The following is a 24,453-nucleotide window of genomic DNA, read 5'->3' as shown; positions in this document are numbered from 1 at the left end:
GGGTCAGGGAGAGGAATAAATAGGGTAAGCCCAGCTCACAATCTTCTGAACGGTTTGAGTAGCTGGAAGACTGCCTTGCTAGTAGATGCCACAATGGTGGTTTAAAATGGCAAAAAAATGTGATACTAGCAATGTATCGTAAAGTTAGATCCTATTACAGCTGGTATAAGGGCAGTAGTAGTGAAGGAGACCACAGTTTGTGTATAGTCACACAAAAGCAGTACTGCTTGATTGATCTGGCTCATTCTCCTAACAGTTTTTTTTAATAGTGATAAGGTAATTTAAATCACTCATACCTGTCCCCTTTTACCTATGTAGAGAGCGTGACTGTTGTGTGTTTGGCTATGGATTAACCATGGAATCCACCTCAGAATTTTGTTTCCTCTTAGTTTTCAAACAGTAACCTTAAAATGAATGGAGTGTGAATCCAAGCAAGTGCAATGTTTCAGAAAATGGGCTCATTTGTGAACTTCTCCCTTCCCTTCATTTTAAGGGAATTGCTTGTACTAGTCCAAATTTGGAAACTCAAAATGACAGAATTGTCAAGATAATGCTGACCATGGTACTAGAATGCCTAGAAAATGTTACTGTGTTTCCATGATGCTTTCCACATATTCTCAGGTGTTGCAGTCAAAAAATATAACATTGTCTCCTGGAGACTGAATTTATTTTCACCCTTAGTTACAGAGAAACAACCACCTTTTGCTTAAACAACTGCCAAATTTAGAGCCTCAGAGGACCACAAGTTCATGAGCATAGTAATCTATAGCTGTTTCCACCTGTCTCTTCCCTTTTTTATTATTAATAGAAGAACTCTTGCTTGATTATTTATGATTTGTTTTACAAAAAGCTTGTTCTAGAAGCAGTAGGACATTCTCTACTTCAGTTATTCTAAATGTTAACTATCTTTGACATCCTTAAGTATTGATGTCCTTTTTAAGAAGACTTGAGTTATAATTATTATGTCTCACACTAAATTGTTACTGTCAGAATATGTATGCACTACCTTCCAGCTGAACTGGTAAATCTTTAATGCTTTTAAACCAGAGTGGAACTTTCTCCCATTTTTCCTCTGTCATTATTGTGATGTGTTTTTCCCTCCTGTCCCTTACCCCAGGTGGGGCTTCATGCTTAGGAGGAAATTTCATAAGAAATATAAATGTCGTGGTTCAATAATTATATTCAGTACTGATGCTTCAGTAACTGTTAACACCAAGCATGAAACAGTTCATAAATATTTTACTGAAAGGGTTTTCTCAAATCTGGGTAATAGGGAGAGATTAAGCATCCCTGTGCAAGGTACTTGTACCCTGTTCTGTAATTTTGTACCTTGGACTGAGAGGAGCCAACTTTACTTAAGGTGGCTTATACATGCATGAATTAGATAAAACATGTCTGCTGTATTTAATATTAATGTATTTTCCTTAATTAATGTTTTATGACTCTGCTGTGAACACCTTTATTCTAACACACTAAGTTTTCCATGTTTCTTTGCCTGCTTTTTCAACAAAGAGGATACTTCTGACAAGATGGATGGTAAGAAATTGTTTAGTCTGTCCTCTAATTCTGTTAAATATTTGATAGTGTTTTATGTAAAATTATTGATTTTTAATATATTTGTCCATTAACAAAATACAGTGCTGTTTTCTTTAACCCCTAAATAATCTTGAAGCCTTAATATGTCTTGTGTTATTTCTGTGTTTGTTGATGGTTTTGATGATTGTTCTGTATCAGTGACAAAAAAAAATTATCGAAATGTGGTTGTTACTCCTATTTTTTAAAAAAGCTCTGTTAATTACAGAGGAATTACAGAACAGCAATGGGAGAGCAGAAGACGCTTGACCACATAATTAAGGATTTAAAAAAAGACACACAAAAATCTCTTTCAAAAGTACTCTATCAAAATCTAGTCTAGCTACATAATTTCAAGTGCCTGTGAATCCTGTAAGACAATGTAATTCTATTAAAGAACAGTTTGTTAAGAAGACCTACCTGTTAAAATAGTTTATCAAGTATTCCAGCTAAGTTTTAGCCCTTACTTTTTTTCTAATTCACTGTATTAAACACATGGAGGGAGTGGTCGTATATCTTTATTCTAACTGCAGTAAGGCTTCTCATAGCAGTTGTCTGTTTCAGGGGTGTGTAAGTAGTGCTTCCCATTTAATAAAATGACAGAGTCCTAGCTCAATGCCTGATAATTCTAGTTATAATTTAATGCTGGGGCTATGTTTGCCTCTTAATAATTTGTCACGTGTTTATTAACAGTACATGTTTCAAAGAATGAGTAGTTTACTGGAATTGAGTGATGTTTATTGTAGAATGAAATGAAAACAGTAAGAAGGTGCATCTCTAAAACCCAGAGTCCTGAATTAAAGCACGGATGATCAATTTCATGAAAGATAATTCTTGGAAGAATTTGAACCATTTTTGAGCATTGCAGATGGCAAGCCTACTTTAAAAAATTGAGGGGAGTTTGTACAAGATAGTAGTGTCTGTCTTGCTTACTTCTATATCACATGTCCTTATGTTGTGTTTAATAGGATTTATTCATAACTGTCTGTGCTGATCATTTGATCTTGAGGTTTTGCACATTGTCACCAGCAATAAAGGTTCTTAGGGCTGTGTGTACAGGCTTTTTCGGTTCTTCAGACCAAAAGTCGCGATTAATGATGTGCCACGTACCTGTTTAAAAAATAGTAGAGAAAGTACTATGAAATTACTGAAGTAACAGGTTGGGGTTTTTTTTCCCTAGAGAATATTTGTAGTGATGATGTGTGAGACGGAATGAACACAGCTTAGCTCTCCAGCTGTTCTGATCTAACTGCCACCATGTGGAACTAACAGTTTTTCCTTTTCCACTAATCTTGGCTGCATGTTTTTGCCAATTCTTTCACTAATGCCTTGTAATACTTCAATATCAATCCCTGTAGGCAAGCAAACTCCAGAAAACTTATTTCATGAAAAAAAAAGTGAATAGTATTCTGTTATTTAGCTTTTGGACCTGACACTGAGTCTTTAGCCATCCAAACCAGGTGGTAGCACAGGAGTGGAGAGGAAGGAGAAGCAGAACCCACCCCTTTTAGGAGCAGCTGGCTGTTAGCCTGGTTTAGGTGTTGCACAGAACCTGCCTTCCAGGATCCAGCTCTGGAATAATGGTGGGTTTGGGGAGTTAGTTTAGGGTTTGTGGTTGTTTTTTTTTAACACAGACTGGTAAATTTGATCTTGAAAACTTTGAATTCCTACATACATATTACTTCAACTGTTTTTTGTGAAGAAACATTGAAATTTACACTGAATTAATTTTTTAGAGGGAGTTTTTAAAAATAGTGCCTTGAAGGTAGTGTAATATGAGAAAGCTGTAGCCAGATTTGCTGAGATTAAGTTCAGGCTAGCCAAAGACACTAACAGTTTTAATCATTGTAGTTCACTTCTAAGGCAGAAACAACAGAGTGAAAACAAAAATGGAAATACCTTTAGATTTTTTTTTGAGGCATTTAACATTTTTATCACTATTAATACATATTTTATTCCATAATCTGATTTGCTCTAAAGGAACTTAGAGGAAGGACTGCTGTTTAGATAGCATCCCATCAATTCCTAGGTTCTGATGTCAGTAAAAAGATTTGTCCAATTCTCATTTTGTCATAATCAAGCCATGTTAAGCTTGGCATACTTGCTGAAGTGAGATCTAGTTTCAGCAAACTCGTATTGCTTCCACTTCCCTGAGAAAAACTTGATCTTGTGCATGTAGATCTTCAGAGTAATCGTGGACTTAATTCAGAGAAATACTCCTTGGTGGCAGTTCCTTTCAAATTATCACTGTCCAGTGTGGGAAACACTGTCCTTATATATTATCTTAGAGAAAAACACGATAGTATGTTTTCTATTTTCAGAAGAGCTTGCACTAAAATATTTTTATGTCTGTTTTTATCTGTACATGTCATTTCATTGACTTATTTGGTAGATTTATTTTTTTTTTTCTATTGATTGTCTTGGTGGTTTCGTAACAAGTTGGGAAGGCAGTGCTGTATATTGTGTTCTTATAAATCACTAACAGTATAGCATGGATGTTTCTCAATAATTTTTCTTCAGTTCAATAATGGAATTGCAACACAAAAGCTTTAGCCCTCTTGACTTGTTAAAATCTGTCAAGATTCATAAGATTAATCTCAAAAAGGAATTGGAGACACACAATATGGTTTGGAATATCATGTATTTTATTATTTTTTCTGTTTAGGAACAGCTTCTGAAGATGGTAAGAAAATATTTTGTTAGACTAGCTAATGTTTTCAGCTTCATATTTTCATTGCTCCAAATTAAGCTTTAAAAGTAGAATATGGTCTTTCTGGGGCTTTGTGGAGGTTGGTAACTCCAGACAGCTTATGCATCTAATACTTGGTTGTCATGTAGTATTTTTACAATTATTTTGCTTTTATTTTAATTCTCAAGTACTCATCTGCAGTAGAAGTGTCATTGTTTAACATTTCTAGTGTGAAAATGTAGGAGCTTTATAATTTTGCGTTTGTTTTTTAAAGCAAATCTTGTCACTGAATACTTCATCGAATGCGTTCATGCTCTGGGAAGCAGGTGCTGCTATTTCTTATCTTTTTGAGACTTGGGAATTCATATTTCAATATGCTATTAGCATTTAAACCTGTCATTACTGAATGGATGTAGAGACTCCAAGTGAGTTAACAGTTCATTTGCCTCACGCATACCAACTGTGGTTTTACTTTGGTAAAATTGAAGCAGGTTCCAAGTGGTAATTTAACATAGTATTCAAATAGTGGCACTCTGTATTCCTAGGTTGTGGGGCTGAATTCTGAATGCATTGCAGTCTCACCGCACTCAGTGGGAAAACATTGCCATTGCACGGGGATAACTAGTAGAGTTTGGACTAGTTAAATCTAACCATTCTTGCTAGTGTGTTGTTTTCTAACAGTTTAGTGAATAACCTCCTTTATCCTGATTCTCTTCTTATAGACTCTCATCTATGGCTATTTCCTCTACTTGGATGAATAGTATTAACTTGGTTGGTCTCCAAATTCTGCTGTGGGAAGCCTAAAGAGGCTAGAACTAAATAAGTCTGTGTACCTAATTCTTCTAGGTCAAATATTGACTCTACATGTCTAGAAAATATTTCAACTGTGCTGTTCTTAGAAGTGGATTAGTTACTGAGCTAGATCCACCCTGTACAAGCTTTTTGGGTTTTGTTCTTGCAACTTATAAGAACTATGGTTAGCATGGTTCTTGGTTTTGTTTTGTTTTTCTGTTGTTTGAGAGGTTGGCTGAGGAAATGTAGTACACAACTATTATTTTCTATTAGGAATAATCTTTCAGTTACCTATAATTCGTCCAACTGGGGTCTTCCTTTCTTTTATGATTCCACTGAATGCTCTGGATGTTATGAGGAACATGGCTAATAATGCAGAAAGGTTTAACCAAAGACCCAAGATGGTCTGGCATTCTAGATAGAAGTGAATTTATCTAGTTGTAGATACTCAGTTTAATCTGTCTTTTCCTCAGTTCTTCTGTCTGTTGAGGAGAGTAGAATTTCCTTATATCATGTTGTCACTGAGGAGTACTTAAGTGTGTACTGTAGGCTGTGCAAAATGCTACAAAAGGCTTGGGAAATCCTGTAGAAGTCTTGACTGTGGCCATGAAAACAGTAGAATCTTCAGTAATAGGAAAGCGAGTGTTTATATTTCTAAAAAGGAGTTAGGTTAGAGAAAAACATCAGCACCCTGTTAAAAAAATAGTCAGCATAATTTTTGTAGTTTTATAACAGCAAAAGTACAGTTACAACCACAAGTAATCATGAGAAGACTGTACCTGATACAGCAACATTAGTTATATGCATTGCCTATTATATTTAATAAACTTCTCTTTAATATAGTCAACCTATTTATGTAGGAGGCAAGAACTAGTTAGACAGCTCAGGGTGTTTATGAGAGAAATTGTTTACTGAAACATGTAAGATCAGAGGAGAAGTATTTTGATTCCTCAACTATTAAGTCCTTCAAGGTGTTCAAATTTCTACTAATTATCCCAAAAAATTTTTCACCAATTGAGTTACGCTATGCTGCTTTTTTATCTACAGAAACTTAAGAATTAGTAAATGGCTACTGATGCTTTGCTTTCCACATTACTGTGAAAAACTGGTTTAATGCCATTTTTTTTATAGGTCGTATACGAACAAAGCTTTCAACACCTTCTGTTGGTATTGGAAATTCTAAAACAGATTCCAGAGGACGGAGTAGAACCAAAGTGGTGTCACAGTCTCAGCGTATGTATTTTCTGTTTGTCAGTTATACCTGATAAAGAGGCCAAATGTTTAAGCATATATTTATTCATTGACCAATGGCTACAGTCAAAGTTAATTTTTAAAAAAGCTACATACTGAGTTGTTGTTCTGTGCCTTAGGTTCATCATCGCCAGACAAAAATGAAGGTATTTTTTTCAGTGTTTTGGGTCAGTGGTATTTGCATGCTTTTCTAATTCATGTTGTTTTTCTCTGGACAAGATACTACATTAGCTCTTAGCTTGCCAATTATATTAGATAACGTAACAGGAAGTTAAATCTACCCTTAAATTCTGTCTTCAATTATAACTTCTCAACATTCTTTTCCCCCCTTTCTGACCTCCCCAACACAAAAGACCAGTAAACTTCTGTGTCAGTTACATATGACACATGGATGAGTAATACAGAAGAATAGGTAGGCTGAATGGTGTCCTCACTGTTACCTGTAAAACCTGATTTCTTATTTTTCAGAAAGTTTTTATTTTTCAGCCGGGCATATGTATTTACATTTTAAGCTAGGCAGTGCTCTAGCTCTTGGATATATGCTCTCTTCCTGTTCACTTAAGTCTTCTTTGGAGTAAAAATACTAGACCCTAACTTTATAATCAGTTACTTAGCTTATTTTGAATCAGAGGGTTAAAACAAGCAATTTACTGTATGTCAGCTAATCCACAGTAATTTTCTGTGTGTGTTTAGAAACCAAAGCAAATGCAATCTAGCTGAGCACTCTGTCATTAATCAAAAAGACCTGATTACCTCACATTCTTTGGCACTGGCTGACCTATGGCAATTTGTTCACACATCTGATGTCTCCAACAGACGTCTTCTGACTAAGCTCTGTAGTGTTTTCAGACTCTCATCTTTGTCTAATTAAGTGAAGTGAAATGATATTAGTCAACGAAAGAAAAACTATCGTAAAATTAAATGAACCAGTCCTATAGTTTGTCAGGTCTAATATTGTAAACCAAATAAAATTATAGAGATTTTGAATTTTCTAGTACAACTAGTTTGCTCTCAGTAACCTTATCCACTTTATTTTAATAAAACCCCTTAATTCTGTGTTTAATGGCAAAAACACTTCATAGCAATGACTGCATTTACCATAAACAGAGTAACTTCAGAGGTTAAAAAAGCAGGTAGAAGAATTTTTGGGCTTTTTTAAGTCCCTGTTAAAGAGTACTTCTCGTTGTTGTGCATTACTTCCTTTTCCAACAAATACAGTTGTATCAAACCTGAGCCAATGCTCACAGGTTTTGTGAAATAAGACTAAAATATCTGAACAGATAAATATAAAAATAATAAAATCCAGTAAGATAAACTCTCTTTAAGTAATTATTTTTGCTTTGACGGTGCTTTAATCCCACACATCTGTGTGGGACGAGAGCTAGAATATAGTCTAGTTATTGACTGTGACAAAGGTTGTACAAAACTTGTTTTAAGTTTTCAGTGTTAAGATGACTATACTATACCATAAGCAAAGAATATTGAGATCAGTAATTTAAGAGGGAAGTGAGGTAACAGTTCCATCAAATCACTTTTTCTTGTTATGAAAAGCTGGAAGCAGTATCTGTAACACTTTTCCTAAGTGGTAGGAAAAGTTCTGAAATAAGCTTTTTGAAAATACCTTCATACTTTGAGTAGGCTTGGTAAATTCTTAAAAACTTAAGGCATTTGGTATACTGCTTTGAGGGAGGGGTTAAATTTAGGTAGCCAGACAAGAATACTGTGATCACCGTCGTAATATTAGTTAAAACTGACTGTATATTCCGGGAAACAAACTGAAGCTTTTTCTGTTTCCTTTCACTAATAATGACCATTTATTTCTAAGAGAATTCATTTTTGCTTAGTATTAATGTCTAAAGTGGTAAATTGAATTGATATTGAAATAACTAGATTTGTCTATATCTGATGTCTGAAAAATAAATGCATGAATGAATCTTTACAGCCTTTTATTACTACTTCTGTTCAGAACTGATGGCTTCAGTTAGCTCATTATAACCTGTCAGTGGGGGAGAACAAGAATTCTGAGATGTTTTAAGGAAGATAAACAGGGCAAATACAAATGGACAGGTGAAGGAGAATGGTCAGACACTTGTATGCCAGCTGTCTGGGTGATGTTTATGTGACTGAAAATTTTCACAGTGTTGTAGGAAGCAGGAGGCTTGATCTTTCCATACAGGGGATTGGTTTAGTTCCCCAGCTTATAGTGGAAGAATAGCTTCATATTAGATGTAAGCTTTTAGTTTTTTGAAAACCACTGTAACACAAATGCTTTCGTAAATTTAGGGTTACAACTATTGAATGCTTTTGTTCAAAGATCATTTTATGAAAGACTTGCAAATTTGAATGCTTTTACAAAAGATACTTTTTTAGGCTTTTAGAAGCCCTTTAGTCTTCCTCTTTGATTTTTTAAATTGTAACATAAAATAAATGCCTATACAGTCTATAGCTCATTATTTTAGACTTATCTATGGAAAAAAATTGTTCCATTTTTTCCTCTCCCTTCCTGTTTGGTTGTCAGGTATGCTAAAATTGCATTAAAATCCTCATTCAGAGAAAAAAAAATTCAGGATGGAAACAAATTCTTACTGTTATGTCAGGTTAATTTTAAAGAGGAAAACTTGAAATTCTATGCAAGTCTTTTCAGTTGTGCCATTGTGAGTTGGTTTTGGTTTTTGTTTTTTTTTGGTTTTTTTTTGTCATCCACCGCACCTGCAGCTCAGTTCCTTTACTGTCTGTCTCAAAAAAAAAAAAAGTTTTGGCCTTGTGTGTAATTTTTGTTCAGCTGTTGAACTTCTTGAACCTTTTTGGCAATGTAATATTCTTTTAAAGTAATATGAAGGCTACAGTTTCATGTTTAATTGAAATTTAATTCTTCAGTATTATCCCGTTGTTGATTAGAAAGCTGAAGAATTGTAATTTGCTTGTGCAGCTTTGCTTCATCTGCTTTGTACATAGCATCTGAGTTTAATTCTTCAACTGTGGAAGCTACTTAAAAGCACTGCTTTAGCATAACACCCTTGTGGCTTTTTTCCTGTGTGAAATGACTAAAGCTTTCTTATTTCCATTTGCCATCCATTTTTTAATCTGCTCTGCTCCCTCCCTCTTCATGGATTATAAACCCCTACCCTAATCCTGCCTTTACACTTGTTCAGGATCACAGTCTGCTAACCCCATTGGTGGTAAGAGTCTACAGAATTTGTGTATACATCATTGTTTGATCACCTGTTTGACATATCTCATTTAAGGACCCTATTCAGCAGAAATTCTGGCTGGCTTTTTTCCATGTGCTGCATTTACCTAATTGGACATAATCCTTATTTAGAAGGCAGTAGAGATATGGGATGTTTTTCTCACTTTAGAATACTGTTTCAGTAATCCTCCTTTCATTGTTCGGTTTCCATAGATCTACTACTGGTGGCAGTACTGCCAACAGTATGCTAATGCTGTTACTAGCTTAACGTTTTCAGGATATTAAGCTTCATTTGGTTTATTTACACCACGGTGGTACACGTTGCCGGTCAGACTATATAGAAAAGTATTAGAATGAAAGATTGCATTTCTTCTGTGTATTCTGAGAAGAGTGTTTTTCAGGTTTATGACCTGTTGAAGAAAATTTTCTGAAAGTCTCTGGCACAGTGAAAACTTTTACAGTGTTTTCCATTGTTTTAAAGAGAGATAAAATATTGGAGGCTAGCAAGAAGGCATAGTAATATCAGTTCTGAGTTGAAATGCCCTTGTATGAAGAGAGTGCCAAACCCTTAATTTTTGCGGACCACCGCAATTCTATAATTTGCCTACTTTGTTTTGCTGTAGAAGTTACGCTTGTTTTTTCCAGGCTGTAGTATTTTATTTATTATTTCTGCTGAATAGGTCCATAGTTTGGAAAAGGGATTTTGCTAAATAATCATTTCAAGTTTGAATTCAAACAATGAATCTGAAAGTATATGCATGGTACATTGTTTTAGTTTTCTGCCTTCCACCCAGCATATGTTTTATTTTGTTTGGGATTCTGTTTCTTTTCCCATATGGTCAAGCTTTAATCAGCTTGTATTTTTTTTAAAGTGTCTTGTAAGTAACCCATGAAACTCACTTGAGATGTTGCATGTTAAGTCTGTAGATCTGATAGCATAGCTGTGGTCATACAGTTACCTGATGATTTTGTGAAGATTAATGAAAGGGTTTTATGTCTATGTGATTAACCTTTGGTTAAAATTGTTTTGCTTTTTATTTGGTCAGACTTCTTGAATTCTGCAGCTGAAAACAATATATTGACATCAACTGTTGGTATAAATTGGTTATAACTTGAGAATAATGGATTGTTAGGGCTTAGAACTTAAATTTTCTGTAACTGAAATATCAAAATCAGGCATCAGTGACCAGTTTCTGGTAGTCAGTACAATGTGTTGGACATTTACAACACTTCATAATGTACAGTTTTGATTAGTAACAACGTAAGACACTTAAATATGTCTTGATCAGTTTTTTAGCTTGTTTAAAACTAATTGAAGATTTTCTTTGAATTTGTGGGGTAACCTCCACAGAAATGAACCTGAGTATTTTAAGTGTCTTCAGCGACATTTTATTTAACTCAAGAGAATAGAGCTTGAAGACCATATGGTTTTAAAAGCAAGGAAGAAGAGTTTAAATGTTAGGAAAATTATGTTACTTTATTACAACATTGGTTGCATTGTAAGAGCTGGGTTAATTGTGAAATCTTAAAGTGTATATTGAAGTTTAAAGTTGCTCCCTTTAGCTTCCTAGCAGTTTTAACCTTTTTTAATAGAAAATGTGATTAGTAGGATGATGTATCTTAAAAATTGAACACACCAATGTTCATGTTAGGGACACTGTTGGACATGTTACGAACTGTTCATGAAGACTAGGAATACTATTTATGTTTTCTTCAGTATACCTAGTGCAAAATAACATGCCAAGTACTCCTTGCAGTGATAATTTTATCTACCTTGTATGTAGTGTTACAAGAACTTGGACCAAGGTATTCTATTTCACATTTTTACCTTGCAAGTTTTTCCAGATCATTTCAGTCTACCACCACTTTTCTACTAACTTAATTTTTTTTTTTCTTTTTAATCGTGGTTGTTTATCTTCTGTTACTTATATTTATTTATTTTGCCTTCAGCTGGCAGTAGATCTGGGTCTCCTGGAAGAGTTTTGACTACAACCACACTTTCCACTATGAACACAGGAGTTCAGAGAGTGTTGGTGAATCCTGCAGCTGCACAAAAACGAAGCAAGATCCCACGAAGTCAGGGATGCAGTAGAGAAGCTAGTCCTTCTAGGTTGTCAGTAGGTAAGAATCATTGATTAGCTCTTGGTTTTTTTATAGCCCTTCTTACATTAAGTGCTGTACATCTACAGCTTGCGTTCAGTTGTAGGGGGATGGTAAGCCTGGAATACATCTCAATAAAAATCTCAAATGCACCTGTTTCCTGGGGTTAGTCTTTGATATAAAAAAAGTTTTAAATTTAAACTGAAACTTCCATTTTTTGCTGTCAGAATGCAGTTGTTCTTTTCTCACCTCCGTTTCTTTCTTCTCTCTTTTCTTCACTTCTTATCCCCACCCCCAAAATACCCACGTCCATTGTATGAAAGCATGATACCATTTTGAAAATACTTTCTTCATCACTTTTGTGTGTCTTCTGCGTGTGTGTGCGTGCAAGTATATACTTCTAGGATAAGAAAATAAATATCATATGCCTGTAAACCTCAAGGTATAACCTGATTACACTTTTATTACAAAGTGTTATTGAAAAGTCTTGATTTTAATGGTATTGCTGCTGTTTTGTTCTGTATTTTGATTTTGACTTTAGCTGTGTTTACTTTTTATTTTCCTTCTTTAGAAAGCTGTGGGTTTTTTATTTGCATTACTGTTGATTAACTTGATCTTGAGCACAAATTCTAAATCAATACTTTTCAGTTTTTTGTCCTTTTCAAGAGGTTTTTCAGCCATTCTGTAAAGAGTTGGTAAATCCCCATTTTTAGCTGTGCAAGGAAATAATTTCGTCAGTCTTAACTTAGAAATGCATCTTTGATCTTACCACAAAACAGAATTGCATTAAAACTGCAACTTTTCTTATGTCTTCTCCTTTCTGTGCTGCTGTTTGTCTGCACCCTGAATCATACTAGCACGAGGAAGCCGCATTCCTCGGCCTAGTGTGAGTCAGGGGTGCAGTCGGGAGGCCAGCCGTGAAAGTAGCAGGGATACAAGCCCTGTCCGCTCTTTTCCACCCCTTGGTAAGTACTCAGAGCCCCTTGTTGTGCATGGCTGTCTTTGCCCTTCATTATTTGCAGCTAACGAATCCATGCCTCCTTCATTTAGCTTGTAGCCAGCCACCATTATTTTCCCTTCCTTTGGCTCACTCACCACTTATTTTTTTATGGAGAATTGACCAATGTGTGAATGGGTTGCACACTTGAAAAATAAGTGCTTTGCTAGTGGTAGTCTTACTTAAATACCAAGTCTGGAAAGATGTGTGATATGCAGCGTCTAGATACTTTCTTTGAAAGGGCAATTCCTCTTTTGGGAAGTTTTTTTAAGTTACGTATTTCTTTATTACAGCACTCATTGCTTGGGTGCAGTTAGATAATATATTTCTCACTGACCAGCTAGACCCAAGAATATAGTGTGGCTGTCATCCTCTGCCTTGCCCTGCACCAAGAGCTGGGGTCTGCTCTTACTCAAAATTGCTCTCTAGTCATTGAATCATTTTGGTATATAAGAAGAAAGTATGCTTCGTTTTATGTCTCATTAGCTGTGTTGTCATCACTGCATTATGTGAAAAAATAATATCTAAATTTTTGCTGTTAATGCAAGTAAATCTGATGGTGCAGAACTGTATTCTGAGGCTGCTTTCCATTTTCTAAAAGTGAATGAGTAGCAAAGTCTATACAAGCAAATGAACGAAGTACAGTTCTGAACTTTGCTTTTAACCTGTGTAGGAAAAGTGTTAAATAATTGTAGTAGTAGCTGTTGTTACATAGGGAAGAAGAGGAGTTGAAAACTTCTAACATTCACACATGCATAGTTACATTCAGCCCTCATGTCTAGAGCAACTACAAGCAAAAGTTTTATTTTCACTTAGTATTTCAGCTCATTGGCCTGACATGTAAAAGATTTTGCAAGATTGTCAAGCTGTTGTCTGTTCCTGAAATGTCAATAAGGCATAGGAATGTTAGCTTATAATTACTTTAATATGTTGTTGGTTTAGGATTAGGGAGGCTTCTCATCTCCATTTATCCTTGTCAAAGTTGGTGGTAAATTTTGATAAACATCTTTTGTACTTACTGGGGTTGGGTGTTTTTGATTGGCAATACAAAACTGTCTCCGTACGATGATAGCTGAAACTGATCTTTTTCAGTGTTGCCTTTGTTTAAGCTACGTTTCAGTATGTCCCTCTTTTTTTTGTTCAAGTGTCGCATACAGTTAAGGAGTTGGTAATACTAGCTGTTAAATATAGTCTGAAATCAGTAAATCTCTGGTTTCTGTCTCAAATTGAGGCACCTGACTTACTGCTAATTAGTGTTGGAAGTCTATTGTCATCTGTTAGAGCAGTATGCTTCCTGTCAGCCATGGTTTTTATTAGGAAAGTACAGATTAATTGAATGAAAGCTGTTTCAATAAGTAATGCTAATTTGCCCAGATGCTACTTAATTGGGGAATTAAATTAAAAGTAGACATTATGTAGGATCTGTTAGTAAACTTGTCTCTTTTACTAAAACACAGCTGGCAGTCTGTATTGTAGTACACATATATCTTACCCTCTTTTAAAAACAAGGGTATTTTCCAGATCTTTTTGTGCTCCTTTTGCTACCTTACAGTTTTACTTCAATTGCATGCATGCGAGATGGGATTAGTATTTATTAAATGCTTATTATCTTAAGAAAACTCTATTAAACTAATACCATAAGATGAGTCATTGGGATGGATGCTACTTGAGGTTTTATTTTAATTGATGGAGTTTAATTTCTGTATTCAAGTACATATACAATACAATAGGTTTAATAATCTGATAGCACAGAGATCTCAAAGTAACATACATAGGAATCTAGTGTTGTTTAAAAAATAAAAGCAGCTATACCTGGAATAAATTACTAGGATTCCTTCTAGTATGGCTGCTTATTTGAATGATTTTGAATGTCATTCACTGTTTTGTTGGATCAGTTTTGTCTTACAGGATGGTACTAACTTCTATCAAAAATATTAAATTTAATGTTTTCCAAGGGTACAAGTGGAAGATGAAATAAGACAAATTCAGTTCTGTGTTCGTAGCTAGAGACAGTTCTACATGGGGTTGGAGTGGGGAATGTAGTTAGTATTGCATTTCATTCTCAGCACAGAAAATTTTGCTTAGAAATGCTGAGCCCTTTGGGGTATAAGATGACCCAAATGCTACATGATTTCTCTGTATACACTGGTATGAAGTGTTTCTGTAATCTCACATCTTGGTACAACACTGAAAACTGGGAAATAACAGCCACTCTGAGAAGCAAGTGATTTGTAATTCATACGGAATTACCTATTTTTCTGTTGCATATAGTTAACAATAAATATCGGATTAGTATAATTTCAATATTTTAGCTAAGAAATTTTTATTTTGAATCCATTCAAAATCCTATTTTGATTAATCTTCTAAAAAATCAAACAAAAATAAATACTTGCACAATTTCTGCAATTTGAGGGGTAAAAAGAGTATGCTTGAAAATATGCTTTGGAATTGAGGTATGTGTGATCTAATATAGTGCTTCCTTTCGCTCTTTTAACTTATTTATCATATTTAAAATGTATATGGGGGAGGATCATCTTGAATTATATGCCTGAAGTTTGAATTTTTAGTTATACCTTTAATTTTCAGGGCTTGATGATGGAAAGCAATAGAAGGGTTTATCCTGTTATTGCTTAAATTTAAAGCTCACTCTATCAGCCTTGATGCCTAAGTTTTTACATCCTCTTTCCTGTCTCCTTTTCCATGCTGAGACATACTTTTTAAAGTAAAGAACCAAGTATTTCACAAAGCATTAGTTACAAAATAAAATTCCCTAGATAAACAACTTTATGCAAGTTTAGTTTGAAAAAAAAATTCATTGCTGTACCTTATGTAAGGAGTAGAGAACTTTATGTGGGGAAAAAAACCTTGGTGTTGTTTCCAGGACCTTTACAAGAGGTTCCAGGATCCTTTTAGAGTTTGCTCAAGTTAAAAGAGGTGTGCTTCCCCAAATGTGATCGGGTCTGTGTCAGGTTTATTTGATTCAGATCAGACTCTTAAATTGTCTCTGTTAATCAGATTAAAGGATGATTCATGGTTTCTCTTTATACTACTTAATGTATCCAAAAGGTGTAAAATATTTGCTTTTACATTTATTAAATTAGAAGTTGATATCTGGGGTTTATGTCGCTGTGGATGGAATTCAAGTTGAAATTGTCAAAATCAGTTTCATTTGCGTGGCTGTAAAATTCTAACTTAAATGAACTGGAGACAGAAGATTGTTTAAAAACACACTGAATTTAAAATAACTTGGTTTAAGGTAGATAACACTAGCAAAAATGAGTCAGAATCTCTAGAAGACCAGTTTTAGACAAGTGCCAGGAGAATGGTACCGTGTTTTCTTCCAAGTTCTTAAGGCTCTTTGGTCCCCACTTTCCATAACTTGAAGAATATTAATGAGCTATAGTAAAGCATGTGTATATATATATATGAAAGGAGTAAAAATGTGAAATATTAATGGCATTAAATATTTTTAGATTTTTAATTAAAATTGAATCTTTTCAATTTCATCTACATAGTGTTGAGTTTTAACTGAGGTTGACTTACCTGTACATAGGCAAGAACTCATTTATACATATTGTCAGCTGCAAACACAGTAAGTTTGTGCAGTAGTCACTTTATGCAGATAATGTTTGGTACATGAACTCTGGCTCTGGACAATGTAGAGTTGAGTTAACTCTATAATGGAAGACCAGTATCAGTAGAACTTTCTAGATATTTCTAAGGGTTCTGTTTGTGTGTGTGCGCGCGTGCATGTGTGTCTATGCATTTTTTCTTCTTTGAACTTAAACATACTTGCTTTTAATCTGCTCTTAATCTTTTATATTAAAAAAATTATGCATGAAATGTCCAGTGTACATAAACCTATATAATTCTATAATCATATTCTACATTATCAACTTCTCTGAGCTTTTTCCTTCAGTGTAATACTCATTTTGTCGTGCTAAAGCTGAATCATTTTGATAAATATTCTCTTGCTCATTTAAGCAACTATTGCAGCACTTGATTCCATAGTAATAGATAGGGTTTATATGATCCTGTTATTGCAGCTTCCAGACACCACTCCAGATCCACTGGTGCCCTCTACGCTCCTGATGTTTATGGGGCTACAGGTGAAGGATGAGTACACTTTGCTGTCATCTGTGCAGTCATCCTGGATTTTTTTCCCCACCCACTTGGTTATTCATGTAGTTCAGTTTGAAAAAGCATTATTTACATTAATTTGAGTTTTGTGGTTTTAATAATCCAGATAGATGTGTTTATGTTGTTAGATTTTGTTTCCACCCCCACCCTTCAATGTTAATCCTTTTCTTCCTTAACAACAATCATTTTATTTTTACTTGAAGAACTTTTTTCATTTTCCATTTTCAAGTATTTGTAGAGCATTCTTTATGCATGTAGTTTCCTAATCAGCACTCTCAATAGCCTTCCTACTGTATTTACTTTCTTTTTCAATGAAAACAAAAACCCAAAACGAAGAAGATATGAATTAAAAAAAAAAAAGGTTCTTTCAGTTAAAACTATTGTTTGTGGAGGTTTTCTTCCCTTTGATATTGGAATAACAATGTTTGTCTATGACTTTTTTTTTTTACTCCCATTTCTTACTTTTCACTGTACCACTAAAGACTTCAGAATGAAAATAACCAGTGTTTTAGCCACTACATAATTTATTAGAAATATGAAGCAATTACTTTTCTTCTGCTTGGGTTTTTTTAGTGAGTGTGGTATTAATGTGTTGCTGTTCTGACTGAATTCTTTATATTCGTTTTTCTTCTTGTTGTAACAGGTACTGGCTTCGGAATTAGTCAGTCGAGTAGATTATCATCATCAGTTAGTGCTATGCGAGTTCTGAACACAGGTTCTGACGTGGAAGAGGCAGTAGCAGATGCTTTGGTAAGAATCTCACTTACCTTGTGTGGGATACAGACTCTTTAAAATGTTTGCTATCTATAGTGAAAAAGAACTTCTCATTCATTATTTTATTGGCTTCTAGGTGGGGGAAAAAAATTGAGCAGGTAGCACTAACTAGCAGTTTCCCACAACAGCCAGACAGACTTTTGAGTAGGCTGAAGGCTTGTCAGCGCTGGGAATGGTGACAGCTAAAGCACTCTGCTTATCATAAGCCTGGGTTCCTTTTTAAAGTTGTTCTGTCTGACAATGTGAGGTTGATGCTGAAGAGATAAACTGATGGCTTGGCAGGTAGCATTTCATAATTCTTCAGGTTTTGTTTTCTTTTGTTCAGAATGTTACACTGAATTTAAAACTGGTTATGCCATTCTCTTTCTTAACCTTTACTGTTCTTTAAAAGAGTGTATTTGGCTCCTCTACCTCTCTGCCCCAGTAAGCCAAACTGAACACATCATGTATTTTGCTGTTCTGACATTTACATCAGCAAGCTGAAATCTTCAATAAATTTAAAATGCTGATGCTATGAGTCAGGTACATTTTTATCAGGTATTGTATACTTTGCAGTATATATATACACACATACAGGTATATATTGCATGTCATTAAATATTTCATGCTTTAAGGAAATTGTTATTAGTCTGTTCTAAGAAAAGATTATTTGGAACATTAGTAAAAACCTAAAAATTAGACTCTAAAAATTTTAATTATAGACAGATATGACTGGATAGAGAGAAACAACATCTCAAATGAAGAAATCTGAAGAACTCTGTCATGTTCTTAGTCTGGTAATTTATTGATTTCTTGGTTAATACTATCATCTTGGCACATTAGTTCAAAATTTGTGTGCCTTCACTGGCATAAAGATCAGGATATCTCTGAAATCATGCCTGAGAGGTCATGGTGTGATGGAGTCGTTTTTCCCCTTTCTGATATTGCAAACTTGCAAAAAGTTCTCAGCATTGGTGGGGAATGCTAGTTAGTAAACTGGAAATCAAGTCTGGATTTTGGAATAAGGAACACTAGAAAAACAGTATACAACATGAAAAGTTTCTGGTTATAATTTGAAAAATCGTTGCTATCCACACTGGTGCTACATGAAGAATATCTTAAGTACTTCTAGCAGCTTCATGCCGATTCAGATCCGGCTGGGTGAAGTATATAGTAAGAATATAAATTGAGGACAAATTCATGATTCTGATGACTGCTCTTGAGGCTTGAATGTGTTCTGCTTTGTGGAAGCAATAAAGTTTGTTCACAGAAACTGTTTGTATTACTTGGATCCAGAATAACATAATGCTTCTGGAAATGTTAGAGAAAGATTAGTTTGTGTATTTTAGCGATAATCTGTCATTACAAAGAAGGATCAAGAACAGCAACATTTTGTGGTATTTTCATGCCTGGTTGCCTGCCGTGCTCGAAATGTATATGCTGTCCTGTATAGATGGCTCTATTTAGATGGAAAACTTATGAACAGCCTTTTTGTTTTATCATAGACTGAAGCCCCCACCTCAGAACAAAGTTTTTAAAAGGCAGAGTCCTGACAGATACAATATAAAAACAAAAATTCCTCTGGATTGTATTACTGTTATTATGGTATGAAAAATACTTGGCCAGTTACAATACTGCTCAAGCCAAAGTGGTATCAATCTTGCCTAAGATCTGGTTCCAATATAAGATACAAGAAATGGAACAGTGCGGTGATCTTTACATATTTTTATAGCTTTTACTTTGGCACAGTCCTTGGCATTTCAGACTCTGTTTCTTAAAAAAAAAATATTTTTTTTTTCGTTATGGTGACCCTTTTCAAAAATGCTCATGTCTTTGTGGTTTTTCTTTTCCTTTATTCTCTTAAGTGTGTATGTATGTTTATTCTGTTGACAGTAAGCTTGCTTATTACATGGTGTATTGACTGGTTTGTATTATGATACCTATTAAGTTATTCCACAGACAGAAATGAGAACCCTGTGCAAATGGCAATGGTAATTAAGGGGAATACAATCACTTACACTGCTGGGTTTTTGAGTTGACAATGGAACCCAATTTTTTTACTACTAGCTTCATCTCCAAAATTTGAATGGCAGAGTTATTTTGCAGAGGTGTGTGTTTTTCCTTTTAGGATAAATAGAGCTGCTGCATATTTTTTTTCCCCCTCCGGCCTTTGGCATGTTGTGTGTTGTTTTATTGGCTTGTTTTCGGTTTTAGGGGATTTGGGATTCTGCATTATGTAATGAGCATTTTTGTTGGACATTGCTGTAGTAATTGTTGCAATGACAACATTCAGATACCAGTGTGAAGTTAAAGAGATGAAGTTGATTGGAAAATAAAAGTTTAGACAAAGGTTTCATACCTAGATAGCAATTGATTGCATGTGCTAAGTCTTCATGCTCAAATACCCCTGCATAAGACACACAGATTTTGACAGAGAAGTCTTTGTGACCAACCAGCAGGTGATACGTAATACTTCTCTGGAAATAAAAGCTTAGCAGACTACTTCTTGGCAATGCATGAGATGCTAATCAGTTACAGAGAGCTAAGAGCAAAATTTACGCGAAGACTATGTGTTGTCCAGTGGGAGACAGTGTAATAGTCACAATGCTGCTATGCCTTACCTTCCTGTTCTCAATTTCTGTTTCTTTTCAATAATTTACTGCTAACAGCTCTTAGGAGACATACGGACTAAGGTATAGAAACTATTTTCCTTCTTCAATAGTTTTAATGTTTTGCTATTAACATGCTCAATACGAAGTAAGTTAAAATAACAGAATATGTGGGTTTAGACCTGATCCTTATATTCGGTAACATATGTAAAGCTATTAAGTGAAATCGCTAACTTTCAATACAGTCTTTATATCACTCTTAGGCAGTTTTGTGGAGTTACACGAGTAAACTTTAAGTTGAATGTTTCGTCAAATGTATGTCTTCTCTGCATTTGCTTTGCTTTTATATTTGGAATACTACGCAAGCCATACTACTTATAAAATATTTTATTAACTTGTTTTGACCTGTTGAACACTTGGAACCGTTTATCATTGCAGGGAGTAGGGGTCACACTGATTATTTGAACTGTTGGTCTTTACACTGATTATGGGTATGTATACTGTCTCTTTGAAAATCAGTATTAATGTGGGGGGTTTCTGTACGATAGAAGAAGCCCGTGCGAAGAAGATACGAGTCCTATGGAATGTACTCAGATGATGATGCCAACAGTGATGCATCAAGTGCCTGTTCAGAAAGGTCCTACAGCTCTAGGAATGGAAGCATACCAACATACATGAGACAGACAGAAGATGTGGCTGAAGTCCTAAATCGCTGTGCTAGCTCCAACTGGTCAGAGAGAAAAGAAGGCCTTCTAGGCCTGCAGAATTTATTAAAGAACCAGAGAACTTTAAGGTGAGAAAACATGCTAATAGGAAAACATTTTGTTTCAGAGTTGAAGGAAAGGCGGCTAATGTTCTAAAGAATACAGAAAGCTGGGGAAAGCAGGGGATGTGTCTGAGAGTAAGATGGGTGAAGGAATGCGGAAGCTGTTGTCACTTGTGGGCACTAGTGTATAGAATCTGTTTAAAAAGCTCAGTTTAAGAAATGGAATGTAAAAGCAAGAGAATTCTTGCAATATAAAAGATTCTTAAAGTGCTTGCATCTAGTGTTGATGGAAGGCCTTTATTATTTGTCTTATTTATTTTTTACTGTTATTTTTGTTGGGTATTTATTCAGAAGACAGAAGTAGCTATAGGTAGCTACTAAAAATACCTTTTTCTTTGCTCTTTTAAAATAGTTGGGAATGGTATAATATATGAATTAGTTTAAAGAGGCATTTCTAGGTTAAAAGTCTCATTTTAGACTGAATCTATTATGCTACATATCCATGTCTCAAACATAATGCTTTACTTCCTTTACTAGATTATTTGATTTGGTACTACATCTGATTTCACTGATTGCTATGCATTTAGTGTTATGGTAGTACTAGCAGGGGAGCTGACTAATGTATTGTTGTCACTTTGACAGTCGTGTTGAGTTGAAAAGGTTGTGTGAAATCTTCACAAGAATGTTTGCTGATCCTCACAGTAAGGTATGTTTAGATTTTTCTTATGTCCAGTAAATGTTTGAAAATGGATACTAATGGAAAGCCAGCTGCAGTAAAATGTCAGTGATATTTGCACATGTAAAATTTTGCAAATTAGGACTGAAATCTGATACTGTTAACTGCTTACACAATTCAGTTTGTCAATCTTGAACAAGATAATTTTTCACATTTTTGCAGGATAATTGAAATAAAGGTTAGTTTCATCTCAATGACATTGAACTCGTTTAAAAGTTTGTGCTCAGAATTTGTAAGAATTTTTAAGAAGTCATGTTTACAGAGGCTACTTCAACATCAGTAATGGTTTTCTCTCAATTAAAAATGAAAGGCTTTGGTGCAGTAGTTTAAATCATAAAGAAAGTGGTCTAAATCATACGTGGTGAATCTGATGAACTGTACCAAATGTGTACTTTTTTTTCCTGTGGTATTTTGTATTATCATAGCTTATGATCATCATCCTTGGATTTCATAGATAGGACTGGCAGTTAAGGCTGTTGAATAATTTTTACATCATTGTTAGTAGTCAGTGGGTAAGGTAGAGACTATGCTTCAGTATAAAAGAAAATGTGATGTTTTATTAACATATACCTAGGTAAAGACCCAGTATGGACGATACAGCAAGGAGAACAGCCCTTCTGTTTTCTAAGACCATTAAAATCTTTCCAAGTTACTACACTTGATAGTATTTTTAGAATTCTTGTGGGAAGAGGGTTACTAGTACAGCTTTATATATGCAGTAATTTCCCGTAGCAAAAGGACTGCAGGTAGGTAAGGAGCTGAATAAAGTTACAGTGGTGTCATGTAAAAAATATGTAACTTAATCTTTTCTTTGCATTATAGTCTTGTTTGGAAGAAACCTTAACCTTTTATGTTGGGTATAACACATCCCACTTGGCATCCATATTTCAGAATTGATAAAAAGATAACCCAGAAAAATTGAGAGCAAAGTAGTTATTTCAGAAGTATCAGCTTTGCCTAGCAGAATTCTGAAAATTGGCTTTGATTATGCAGTATACTTTATATATTTTTAAGTCTTCTTTATTGCTGCAATGGAAAATCAATTCCAGAGTGATGGGAAGTCTTGACAGCTTAACTTGGTGTTTATCTATTCTCATTTTTCCTGCTGGAAAAAGTGACTTAGCTGCTATCTATGACGCAGTGTATTTTGGAAGAAACTGGCATTGCACACAGCAACTTGATATTAAAGTTGCTCACATACTGCAGCAATATAGAAGGAAAGACTAAAGCCAAGCAGTTAAAGAGAAACAGAAGGAAACATTCCATAAAAAGAACAGAGGAGAGGAAATAAAACTGTGTTGAATAATTACCGAGTTTTATATTAAGTAATGACAAAATTGTGACTAGCAGCTTGGTTTAATTTTGCTTGTTCTTGTGTTAATATTGCAGCTATGCATGTGTATCAGAACTACCTGGGAGATGTTTTTGTAGTGAAGGGAGCCAGGGAAAGATAATGAAAGTGTTCCAAAATTAATTTGTACGTGTCAGAAGAGCATTTTATCTTTTCATTAAGCCTTTAGGAATGTTACACTGCATTATTCTAGTTAATTGTTTTGTTTACTGGGCATTCTGACATAAAATAATGTTGTGATTTCAAAAATTTGGTCTGTGTTATATAGCATATGTGGTACACCTGTTCCAGTCACTGAAACCTTGCCTGCTTTTTGGTGTTGCAAAACTGTTACGCTATCAATATATTATCAGGAGGATCCTTTAAATATTAAAGAGTTCATGAGCTGTGAATTACTTATCATGCATGTGTGGCTACATAAATCTCATCTTAGACTCTTTCCGAGTGTCTGTAGGAATTACTCTGTCATCACTTTTTTTTATTTTAAAGGTTTACTTTAACATGATAGCTGGATATAGGACATTGCTTAGAAAAAGAGTAATACCATTTGGAGGAGAAAATGGGAGAATGATTTGAAGGAAATGCCAAGTGCTTACTTGTAAAATACATTCGGTATCCCAATAAAATTACTAAATCTATCATAAAAGTTTTGAATTACCTTTTTTGTTTTATTTTGTTTTATATTCCATACAGGAACTTTGTATTGATGGCCACTAATTTGTGTGTTTTTATCTTTTTCCCTTTTTTGTTGTTTTTTGTTTTGGTTTGGTTTTTGTTTCGTTTTGCATGCTGTCCCCTGTGTTGGAACTCTCTTTAGAGAGTAAGTTGGTTCAATATTTGTTGGAAGCCTAACCTTACTTGCATGAATGTGCAATTAACCCTTTTTCTCTCTATTTTTCTTCCCCAAAGAGTTCATGCAGTGTCAAGCCTTTTGCAATCATAAAATGCTCTTACAATTATGTAAACTGTGTGGTAAAGTTTCGAGATGTGCTTTATCTACTAATTAACTGACATTGTTTGGTTATGCATTCCTGCTTTATATTGTGGTGGTTGGCACATCTGAAATAATTCACTTTAAAGGTAGATCAGTTATAACTATTTCCATACCTGTTTGTTTTTTCCACCGCCAAATTATTAAAACTTCAATGTTAGATGCTCAATTTCAGAATTTAAATTTTCATCATAAAAATGGAAACTGCAAAAATCGCAGTACCCACATACATTGTTCAACATATAGGTGGTTGAATTCATTTTCCATTCCAAATTCATCCTTTACCTTAAATACTCTTACAGCCTTCTTAAATTCTTCATTCTTTGGCCTAAGACAAAATGGCATGATTTGTATTTTTTTTTAAATACAAAAAAATTACTCAGTTTTTCATTGGAGTTTTGTCTAGACGTTCATGTAGTAAACCTAAATTCAAACAAAGCTTGAAAACAATTTAGTCCTCAATTATGTGTATTTTAAATAGCTAAAACATTGGCACAACATCTTTAGAGTATTTTT

At 34.6% G+C, this 24,453-nt stretch overlaps 1 protein-coding gene across 31 annotated transcripts in view; it reads left to right on the top strand.

The window, feature by feature from the left end:
- Positions 1 to 24,453, top strand: part of CLASP2 (cytoplasmic linker associated protein 2) — a 146,045-nt gene that overhangs the window by 94,225 nt on the left and 27,367 nt on the right. For 6 of the 31 annotated variants that reach the window (XM_040593173.1, XM_040593168.1, XM_040593192.1 and 3 more), the window contains 11 exons: positions 1,513 to 1,536; positions 4,238 to 4,255; positions 6,185 to 6,286; positions 11,445 to 11,615; positions 12,452 to 12,559; positions 16,638 to 16,700; positions 17,375 to 17,481; positions 20,154 to 20,177; positions 20,642 to 20,886; positions 21,502 to 21,565; positions 23,764 to 23,766. In XM_040593173.1, the coding sequence (XP_040449107.1) occupies positions 1,513 to 1,536; positions 4,238 to 4,255; positions 6,185 to 6,286; positions 11,445 to 11,615; positions 12,452 to 12,559; positions 16,638 to 16,700; positions 17,375 to 17,481; positions 20,154 to 20,177; positions 20,642 to 20,886; positions 21,502 to 21,565; positions 23,764 to 23,766 (929 nt within the window). The remainder of the gene's footprint in view (positions 1 to 1,512; positions 1,537 to 4,237; positions 4,256 to 6,184; positions 6,287 to 11,444; positions 11,616 to 12,451; positions 12,560 to 16,637; positions 16,701 to 17,374; positions 17,482 to 20,153; positions 20,178 to 20,641; positions 20,887 to 21,501; positions 21,566 to 23,763; positions 23,767 to 24,453) is intronic. The other 25 variants (XM_040593184.1, XM_040593178.1, XM_040593196.1 and 22 more) reach the window with 18 other exon arrangements.

Source organism: Falco naumanni, chromosome 4 (assembly GCF_017639655.2).
Source record: "Falco naumanni isolate bFalNau1 chromosome 4, bFalNau1.pat, whole genome shotgun sequence".
Classification (NCBI taxonomy): Eukaryota; Metazoa; Chordata; class Aves; order Falconiformes; family Falconidae; genus Falco; species Falco naumanni.
Note: the sequence above shows the minus strand (reverse complement) of the source record. Positions and strands in the feature narration are given on the sequence as shown.